Here is a 10,325-nt window from a genome sequence, read left to right on the forward strand (position 1 = left end):
TGAATGGATATATGACTTTTGGACAAGAGAGGAATATGGGAAATCACACTCATCAAATTTTAAGTGTCTCGAGATGTAAGATCTGTTTGAGCTAACTTCAAAACAAATATATCCCTTGTACTTAGATGCATATCCCAGAAAAATGCATATGTTGGTTTTAGGTTGCAGTTTGTTACTAGTATAAGGCTTTAATAATGGGAAACATGCACAACCAAAAATCCTCAGGTGTTGAACATCTAGAACAGATTGAAAAAGAGCCTCAAATGGGAACTGGTTATTTATAGTTGATGAAGGCATCCTGTTGATCAGGTATATTGCAATTTGACAAGCAAAAGACCAGAAAAATGCAGGTAGGGATGCAGTATGTGGCAAAGTGATTGAGGTTTCAACAATTTGTCTATGTTTTCTTTCTGCCAGTTCATTTTGCTCTGGAGTATGAGGACATGATATTTGATGAGTGATTCATTTATCTATCAAGAAGGATTGAAAAACATTACTTGTATACTTCCCACCCCTATCACTCTGTAAGGTTTTAATAGAGACTGCAAAGTGATTGAAAATGAACTGATATAACCGAATAAACACATAACATACTTCACTTTTATTATGCAAAGGAAATAGCCAACAATATCTAGTGCATTCATCAATGAATGTCACATAGTATTTATATCCATCAATAGAGGTACAGGGAGCAGAACCCCATACATCACTATGCACTATTTCAAAAGGAATTACAGATTTTGACATAGATGGGGAAAATGGTAACTTGCTGAACTTGCCTTGTAAACATGAATGACACAAAGAAGGTAATACATCAGAAGGTACTGGAATATTAGATTTTCTAAGTATAGTGGAGACAATGGAATTAGAGGGGTGACCTAGTCTGCAATGCCAGAAACTGGAATGCACTTGTTGTCCAAGAAATGCAGCTTTAAATCCTTGATGCTTAAGCACAATTGGTCTTGATATTGGTATTGGATATAACCCATTACTGCACTGCCCCTTGTATAGAATCCTCGCTGTGGCTTTGTCCTGAATCCAGAAATTAAAAGCATAAAAAATTAGCCAACAATTGTTATAGAGACAGATTATGTGAACAGATAACAAATTTTGAGTAATTCTTAGAACATATAACACTTAATTAAGCTTCAATTTTTGAGTAGGTGTATGAATGACAGATGAACCAATATGTGAAATTGGTGAACCTGCACCATTGGCAAAATTGAATGGTCTCTGTGGATGGGAAAGGCCTAGCCAAGGAAAGGTTCTACAAGTCTGCAGTGAGATGATTTGTTGCTCCTGAATCTATAAGCCAGAACTGCTGAGAAAAGGCATTTGATGTTGGAGTGGATGGTGAGGAGTTTACATGCATTGCAGTCATTTGAGGGGTGGTGCCAGAAATATTTGCATTTCTTCTTGCCATAAATCTGACATCCTTCAACTACAACATCATCAGTATTTCTGAATCGACATGTACCAGCAAGATGACCAAATTTTCCACATATTTGATAGGCTGAATATGATGGAGATGCACCAAGAATACCGGAAGTAGAAGTATTGTAGACATTTCTAGAATTCCCAAATCGAGAATTAGTATTATAGTTGAATTTACCTCTGCCCTTGTTCTTGTTGTAATTTACCTCTGCATAAGTTTTTTCAATTATTATTATTATTATTTTTTATTTTATGAAATCCTGTTCAGTGAATTTATTTTTTTAGGCGATTCAATTACCCAGATTGCCCAAATATAGATATAGTGTTTGAGAAGGCAATTAAAAATTTACTCATTTCTAGAATATGACAAAAAGTAGATTGTATATGGTTTGTTTTATAAGAAAGTATATTACCATCATCATGTCATTGCCTACTCTTTGGAAAATTTAATTTCAAGCTCCTGAGGTTAAGTGTGAGATTAGGTATTCGGAATAGCAATGTTGTATAAAGAAGTCACTTATCCATAGAATTTTGTAAGGTAAAAGATGCTTATTGGGGTCAAGAGATTTTAATAGTTCTCTTTACAGATTATTTGTGGTAGATATACTGTATTGTTATAGTTTAAGAAGAACAAAAATGTGTTAGATCATTTGGTTCTTGATGGTTTAATTTAAGTTTTCATTTCTTTTCCCAGTTATGCAATGCTTTCAACGAAAAAAGAAAGATCATTATAATACTATTTCTGTTTTGTGCATCTCATTTGTGATTGCATTTTCCATTGCAGATCATTATCAAAGCAATTTATATAAGGTACAAAGTGCTTTTGCTGAAATTGAAAAAAAAAAGGTTAGCCAACTTACCAAGTAGTGTTAAGTTTACTATTTATAAATTTTTATTAATCGTATTGATAATTATTGCTTTAAATAAATAAAAAATTGGATTATTACAATGCTGTTGTTTTGTATGACTTATTTATACTATGTTATCTATTGCAGATTATTGGCACAACAATTTATATAAGCTACATAGTGCTTTTGCTCAAATTGAAAAAAAATAAATAAATAAATAAAGGGTAAGTGACTAACAAGTAGTGTAACCTTTAGAATTTACAAATTTTTGTTAATCATGTTGATAACTGTTTGTACATATATATGTTCTGGTATTTGTATCACCTTTTAAAAATTTATGTATATCAAATATCATCATGTGTTAAAGTTGTATTTGTATTTATGTCTTTTATACTATGATTAAGTCGGTTCTTTCTTTTTTACAATGAGATGTGATATTTTTTTTCTGTGATTTTGCAGGTTTTAGAGCCTTGAATTATGCATCCTAAACTGATACTACATATTGAACTGTTTACGTTATACTAAATATTTTGTTTTTTAATGTCAGGTTTGGGTGCCCCTCTCAATGTAGCAACACGAAAAATTATCTTTAGTCACTGTTTATTGGCCTTGCAGTAAGTTTATTGATCCCAAGTTCTTTAGTCTAATAAATTGCATTTATCTTCTTTTATGTATTTATAATGATACATGCATGATCAAGGCTACTAAAGTTGCAAGAATTTCTGGGGCACCACTTAGTATGGTTGTGGAGTTAGTCGACTTGAATCCCAAGAGGTTTGACAAAGGTATTTATAATTTTTTTTTTCCGTTTTGTTATTGTGTTATTCGGTTGCTCTTAATCTTGACAATGAATTTGGTTTTGTAATAATATGTGAATTCCTGAGATTTTTCAAATTGATTAGATCACGCCATTTACTTTTGTTTCGATATGCCAAAAAACGAAAAATTTCGGAATTAACAAGTGTAGAATTTAGCTGTGTAAATCCATAATATTTTATACTTTCACCAGGTTAACACTTTGGTAATGAATACAGTGCATTCTTTAATAAGATTTATTATCATCCCCTTATTGTTAATATTCTTTTGGTATCTTGCAGATAGAAGCAAAGTGAAAAGTTTTGACTGTGGATTCCATGAGCATTTTGAAAGTAGTATGCTTTTCCATATGTGGTTTTTCTCTGATCGTGTTCTAATTGATCATTGCAGTTGAAACATTTGACGGCTAAGTTACTAACAAAGCAAAGACTGAGCCATGGTGAGACACAAGCTTTCGGCACACCCTGTAGACTGGTGGTAGGATTGGAAAATTAATATGGAATTCCTATATTTTTGTTTTTTTTTCATTTTAGTTATCCTAGCTGATTTTAGTAGAGTTTGATTACTAGTTGGAGCTATAAGCTCTTTGTCCTGTTTGACGAATTAAAATTCGGGGCTTTTTAGACATGTTCCAAGTCATGGTTCAACCAAAGATTAGAGATAGTCTCGAGATATTCTTAATTGAAGTGATGTACTTTTGAGCTTTAAGTAAATGTTCCAAGTCATTGTCTAATTTAAGCATGCATGCTTAGCGTCATCCAATATAAGTTATTCACGGATTAAACTGTTCTGATTTGATGTAGGTAGTCTTGGTTTAGCAAATTGGAAGCGAGATTGCACTCCTCACTACGTTGTAAGTTCGACTGAATCATTCTATAAGAATTGTTTCAATTTATGTTTACGGTTTCCATTTAGCGTAATCCCTTTGCTCAGATTCTTTTTAGAATTGATTTCTATTCCAATTTCAGAATGTTTATATTTTTCACCATGTTGGAAGTTTTAGGGTCTATGATTTTCATTTTTAGTGATGAATGCCCATTTATAGCTATTATTTTTTTAATTTAGATCCTTCAAGTTCGAAGCATTGGTGATGGAAATAAATTTGTTGCAATGAATTACAACTCATAAACAAACGTTTCCTGATGTGGTAAAATGGTTTTACCAAGTCTTCTTCCTTATAGGTAATAGATCATCTATTATATATAATATGGATTGAATTTGTTTTCTTCATAAACAATTTCTGAAATTCTTTTTCTATTTCTCTCATAATTTCAGTCAACGATGCTAAGCAAAATGAAAACAAGCCCATCAGATTAGGGAAGTCCAATCCTACTCATTGTTCCTTATTGTAGATAGTGTTGTAAGTACATTTTCCACATGTATGTAAATAGCATGGCATATCATATATACATTTAAAACTTTCTACATGTTTTATACAGTTTGAAAACCCGTAGCACCGCGCGGGTACTCTTGCTAATTGTATATACTAAAACTCAACTGAGTTTTAGCACTGTTCAGAAATAGTAAAAGGGCAGAAATGCCCCTGAATTTTTCTGTCCATTACCGTTTTGATGCCTACTTCACACAATAAAACACCTGTATTGCCCATGATTGCCATGTGTTGATCATCCTTTGTCCTGTCAGGTTACGTGTTTATAATCGTCGAGTTGTGGTACGAAGAAAGATAAAATAATTAATTAAAAAACTGACAAAAAATTATTAAAAAAATATGACTTAAATTAGGCCACATGGTTTGTGGCACACAACACAATAAAAAATTGTAAGAACATTGAATGCATGGACAAAATAATTATTAAAAATGGTGAGACACCCACCTGTCTCCAATGCTTTGCTTTTTGATTATTTTATTTGTTTGATTTTGCTCGGCTTTTTGTCTTACACGCCGAGTCTCCTGCAGTAGATGGCACAGAACATGGTTTGTGGCACAGAATACAATAAAATATTATAAAAACATTTGAATGTAGAGTGTAGACACAAAGAAAGATAAAATAATAAAAAAAAACTGACAACAAATATTTTAAAAAATGAGTTAATCGAGGTTTGTGGCACATAATACAATGAAAAATTATAAAAAAATTTGAATGCATGGAAACCAAATATTGAAAACTGTGAGAAGCCCCGCTGTCTTCCACCTTGCCTTTGGTTATTTTATTTTTTGGTTTTGCTCTGCTTTTTGAATGATTAGGTTAGTATGCTTTCAAGTTGTTTATTCTTTTCCTCCATTACCATTTAAATGTGATATTAAATCCTATCTAAATATGTTCTGTTCTATTCCTCTTTGTTCAGGTTGCTTTATCAATGACAAGAAGGGCTGAAGACACCTTTCACTACTCTGATCAAGAATGTTTACCGTGTTTTGTTTATCTATATTAAATCATGTTTAACAACCTGTACATATCTTTTTTTGCCCAAAACTCAACAATATTTTTTGTATCTCCTCATTTTTTGTATGCAAAAGCTGGAACACAGTATATTAGATGGGGTTATTAGAAGAAATTCAATTATTATAATGTTTTTTGTATCTTTATACCAGGAATTTCTATTTTTTGTAACTGAATGTAATCCTCCTGGTCCAGAAATACATACAACCGCTACAATATAATGGATAACTGTAATTTGTATCTTTATATTATCTAAATTTAACCTTTTCCAGTTAACGTTTTTCCAAATTCATTGTTGATATCGTTGTTCCTATTTTGTAACTGAAATTTTTTCATTTTTAACATCTTATCTTTAACTTTAAACCCATGGCAACGTGCGGGTGTTAAGCACTAGTTTTAACTAAATTTATAAATTTATATTCTTATGAAAACATATACGAATATACCACTCTAATAATTTTGATGCCCCAGCTTTTTTGGGCCCTGAACGGTCGCCAGCCCGCACTAGGCATGGGCTAAGCCCTGCCCAATAACAACCCGACACATTAACGGGTTGATCAAAAACTTGTTATTTTCGTGTGATTTCGTGTCAAATTAACATATTGTATAAAAATTGTGAGTACTAGTCACAGTCAACCCAGCTTGAACGTGACAGAAGGACCCAGGAGGAGCTGTGGTCTAATATTCAACTCCTTACCTAATCACTTACCATGAATTTCTGCCTTTCACATTTGTAGGCCAAGTTTGCATGTAATCCTAAAAAGCCTTGAACCCTGCTTTTTCAAGCCCTGAACCCTGCTTTTTCATCTGCTCTGTAATTCTTCAAAGACAGCATGGAGCATTCCTGTAGTACGCATGGTAGGCTCATTTTGTTTACGTTCTTTCGCGGGCTTGTTCTTTTGTTATGCATGAGCAGACATGTGGATGCCGCAATTCTGCTCGGAAATGAAACTGATCGTTTGGCACTGCTAGACTTCAAGGACATGATAACTCATGATCCTCTCAATGTCATGGGCTCGTGGAACGATTCCACTGATTTCTGCAGTTGGGTTGGAGTTACATGCAACCCTTCCACCAAAAGAGTTTCGATTTTGAAACTGAACTCCCGAGAACTGGTAGGCTCTATACCAGCTTCTATAGGAAACCTCACCTACCTGACAGGAATCAACCTAACAAACAACGACTTCCATGGTGAAATTCCTCAAGAAATGGGTCGTCTACGAAGCCTTCAATATCTCAACCTATCTGGAAATTCATTCAGAGGGAAGCTTCCAACTAATATATCTCACTGCACAGAGCTAAGCGTGCTCGATGTGCGCTCCAATGAGCTTATCGGGTCAATTCCGAACGAATTCAGTTCCCTGTTGAAATTGACTTACCTTTTGCTTGCTAGTAACAATCTCACAGGAAGCATCCCGAAATGGATAGGAAACTTTTCTGCTTTGTATAGTATTGTCCTTATCGGCAATAATTTTCACGGAAGCATACCAAATGAGCTTGGTCGTCTAAAAGGCTTGCAAGTACTGATGCTTTCCGAGAATAATTTGTCTGGTATGGTCCCTCCTTCAATTTATAATATTTCTTCTTTAAGGAGGTATGCAGTCACTCTAAACCAACTGCAAGGCAAGCTACCTCCAAATGTCGGTACTACTCTTCCAAATCTTGAAGTATTTTACGGTCATTCAAACAAATTCACTGGTAATTTTCCTATCTCCTTGTCAAATGCTTCTAGACTTTCGGGTATTGATTTTTCTACCAATGTCTTCACTGGGACAATCCCTGCAAGTTTTGGGAACTTGAAAAACTTAGTTAAACTAAACTTAGCTGGCAATTTACTAGGAAGTGGGAAAACTGGTGACCTGAATTTTCTTAGCTCCTTGGCCAATTGTACTATCTTGGAGGTTTTGGGTATTTCCAATAATCAATTTGGAGGAGAATTGCCAAGATCCATAGCCAACCTTTCTACTAGTCTTCAAATTCTTGCTGTAGGTGGCACTGTGATACATGGAAGCATCCCTGTCGGCATTGGAAATCTTATGAACTTGACTGTTTTGGGAGCGGATGATAGCTTTTTGAGTGGTAATCTACCCGATGAAATTGGAAAGCTTCAGAAGTTAGGGGAACTGTATTTGAGCGATAGCATGTTTTCGGGTCGAATCCCATCCTCCCTTGGAAACTTGACTTCATTGACAAGGCTCTACATGCACCAGAATAGTTTTGAAGGAAGCATTCCTCCAACTCTTGCAAACTGCCAAACTCTATTAGTACTTAATCTTTCTGGTAACAACATAACAGGAGCCATACCTAGAGAGCTTATTGGGCTCTCGTCCCTTTCAATCTATTTGGGCATGGCTAACAACCATTTAACTGGTGCACTGCCACAGCAAGTAGGTAAATTGGCCAATCTCGCGGAGCTAGATGTATCAGGAAATCAGTTATCAGGTGATATTCCAAGTGCCCTAGGCAATTGTATTATGTTGGAGCGCCTATGCTTGGCACATAACAAATTTGAAGGAACAATTCCTGAATCTTTTAAAAGTTTAAGAAGCTTGGAAGAGATGGATATTTCGAGCAATAATTTTTCTGGGCAGCTTCCTGAATTTATAGGCAAGTTAAAATTTCTCAAGAATCTCAACGTTTCTAATAATAATTTCAAGGGTGAACTGCCTAAAGAAGGGATTTTTCTAAATGCAAGTGGTCTCTCAATTCTCGGAAATGGTGGGCTTTGTGGTGGCATCCCACAATTAAGTCTACCGCCATGCTCCAACTCAAAGGCTCATTCATCTCGAGGACTGCTTGCCCCGAAAGTAGTCATCCCTGTAGCTTGTGCGCTTGCATTCATAATTGCTCTGTCATGCTTCATTGTTGCTCGTTCAAGACGTAAACCTGTAACTTCGCCTTCCCATAAGGATTGGAAAATGGGTGTCTCTTACTTGGAACTTGTTGAATCAACTAATGGGTTCTCCATGGACAATCTTATTGGTACAGGAAGTTTTGGTTCAGTTTACAAAGGCATAATCCCTAGTGATGGAACTGTAGTTGCAGTTAAGGTACTGAACCTTCAACAAGAAGGAGCTTCCAGGAGTTTCATCAGTGAATGTAATGCTTTAAGAAGTATTAGGCATCGTAATCTTCTCAAGATCATAACTGCCTGCTCAAGCATTGACAATCAGGGCAATGACTTCAAAAGTTTAGTTTTTGAGTACATGGTAAATGGAAGTCTTGATGCGTGGCTGCATCCAATAGATAAGCAATATCAAAGTAAGAGATTGAGCCTTAAACAAAGACTCAATATTGCAATTGATATTGCTTCAGCATTGGATTACCTCCACCACCATTGCGATACATCGATTGTTCATTGTGATCTAAAGCCAAGTAATGTTCTACTTGATGAAGATATGGTGGCTCATGTTGCTGACTTTGGTTTAGCAAGGTTCCTCTTGGAAGCGACGGATAACCCCTCTCAAAGTCAAACCATGTCAGCTGGGCTAAGGGGTTCCATTGGCTACATTCCTCCAGGTATGCGTTTTTGTGATTCTCAATATTTTTTTTTTTCTCCTAAAAACTTATTAGTAGCCCACTTAAGTCTCTATTATTATGAAAGAAAATGGAAAAAGACCTCTTTTCTTTGGATAAGAAGCATCAGCGAACTCTTAAATAAGATTTGAATTCTAAACATTTGACTTGACATCTTAATTTGAGTAATGGATGACAGAGTATGGCATGGGAGGCGAAGTAACCATACTAGGAGATGTTTATAGCTTTGGGATACTGTTGCTAGAAATGTTCACGGGAAAAAGACCTACCGATGAAATGCTTGGAGATGGTATAAGTATTCACAATTTCACAGAATTGGCGATGCCTGATCATGCCATGGACATAGTTGACCCTTCATTGCTCATTGAAGGAGAAGATGCAGATGCTAATGATGACAAATACAGAAATGAGATACAAGAAAAACCTATTACAAATCGTCATGACCGCGGCCGAGTCCAAGGAAGAAAATTGGAGGAATGTTTGGTTTCAGTGATGCACATAGGACTCGCATGCTCTGCAATATCCCCGGGAGAGCGGATGCATATGAATGTTGTTGTCAACAAAATGAAGGCAATTAGAGACTCATTTATGAAATTATGAAGATGAAGCTAGCAGTATACGAGATTGGGCTAAGTTTCTTTTCTTAATCTCACTCTTTAGACTCTTATATATGCCAACATAATTTGCTAAAGATAATATATGTACCAATGTGTATTGCATGTAAAGTTGATCTAGAGAAGAGCCAGGTCGAGTATAATTTTTGTGAAAGTCATGTGATCTCCCTTGTCTCGCCTTTTTTTTTACTATCATTTCTCTCTTCGTTCATCATACCGATCATAGTTAACTTTACTTTTTGAATTGAGATTAGTAGACCTAGTAGTAGTAAAAGTATTCCGACTAAAGAGCTATCTTGCGCTTTGAACAGTGAAATTTATCATCAACTTTTTTTGCCGAAACTACTTTTGATGTTCTATGGCTGAAATAGTTACATTTTTGTATTAGCTTCTGTTTAAATCCAGCCAGTCTCGACGATATATGTGTTTGGGTTAATATTTGAACATTGGGCTGCAAATGCGTGAAAGCCCAGAAATACCAACTAAAGGGAGACTTGCCCAAAGCCCAAGCATCAAGCCCAGAGACAAATTGGTGTCTTCCCAGGAAGTCTGCCTAGGAAGTCCAATGAGTGTTTCAATCTTTTTTTTCTTGCTATTATTAAGGAGAGAGTCGAATGTTCGAAATTATTATAATAATTTAGGAGACGAGAAAAGTTTCGAACCTAGGATGTATG

The 10,325-nt window shown here is 35.3% G+C and overlaps 2 protein-coding genes and 1 long non-coding RNA gene across 4 annotated transcripts; all 3 read left to right on the forward strand.

Annotated features, from left to right (window-relative positions):
• Window positions 1-2,586: 2,586 nt before the first annotated feature.
• LOC103939318 lies at window positions 2,587-4,531 on the forward strand. 2 transcript variants are annotated; one of them, XR_007256734.1, is made up of 5 exons: window positions 2,587-3,067; window positions 3,489-3,575; window positions 3,902-3,951; window positions 4,164-4,279; window positions 4,374-4,527. It is a non-coding gene; the product is annotated as an uncharacterized LOC103939318 (long non-coding RNA). The 2 variants fall into 2 exon arrangements; XR_007256735.1 differs by lacking the exon at window positions 4,164-4,279 and having other exon boundaries at window positions 2,824-3,067; window positions 4,374-4,531.
• A 1,712-nt stretch (window positions 4,532-6,243) lies between these two features.
• LOC125475308 (putative receptor-like protein kinase At3g47110) lies at window positions 6,244-7,640 on the forward strand. Its single transcript, XM_048580025.1, has 2 exons — window positions 6,244-7,579; window positions 7,612-7,640. The coding sequence occupies exons 1-2, from the start codon at window positions 6,334-6,336 to the stop codon at window positions 7,638-7,640; spliced, it is 1,275 nt and encodes a 424-aa protein (XP_048435982.1). The 5' UTR covers window positions 6,244-6,333.
• On the forward strand, window positions 7,583-9,663 carry LOC108866588 (probable LRR receptor-like serine/threonine-protein kinase At3g47570). Its single transcript, XM_048579822.1, has 2 exons — window positions 7,583-9,019; window positions 9,216-9,663. The coding sequence occupies exons 1-2, from the start codon at window positions 7,642-7,644 to the stop codon at window positions 9,635-9,637; spliced, it is 1,800 nt and encodes a 599-aa protein (XP_048435779.1). The 5' UTR covers window positions 7,583-7,641; the 3' UTR covers window positions 9,638-9,663.
• Window positions 9,664-10,325: the final 662 nt, after the last annotated feature.

The sequence above is a fragment of a genome, unplaced genomic scaffold (assembly GCF_019419815.1).
Source record: "Pyrus x bretschneideri cultivar Hongxiangsu unplaced genomic scaffold, Pyrus_bretschneideri_v1 Contig14, whole genome shotgun sequence".
NCBI lineage: Eukaryota > Viridiplantae > Streptophyta > Magnoliopsida > Rosales > Rosaceae > Pyrus > Pyrus x bretschneideri.

Coding starts and splice junctions, on each gene's coding strand:
- LOC125475308 (XM_048580025.1), top strand. CDS start 6,334: ATGGAGCATTCCTGTAGTACGCATGGTAGGCTCATTTTGTTTACGTTC. Junction 7,580..7,611: donor GGATGATAGCTTTTTGAGTG/GTAATCTACCCG, acceptor GGAAAGCTTCAG/AAGTTAGGGGAACTGTATTT.
- LOC108866588 (XM_048579822.1), top strand. CDS start 7,642: ATGTTTTCGGGTCGAATCCCATCCTCCCTTGGAAACTTGACTTCATTG. Junction 9,020..9,215: donor CATTGGCTACATTCCTCCAG/GTATGCGTTTTT, acceptor AATGGATGACAG/AGTATGGCATGGGAGGCGAA.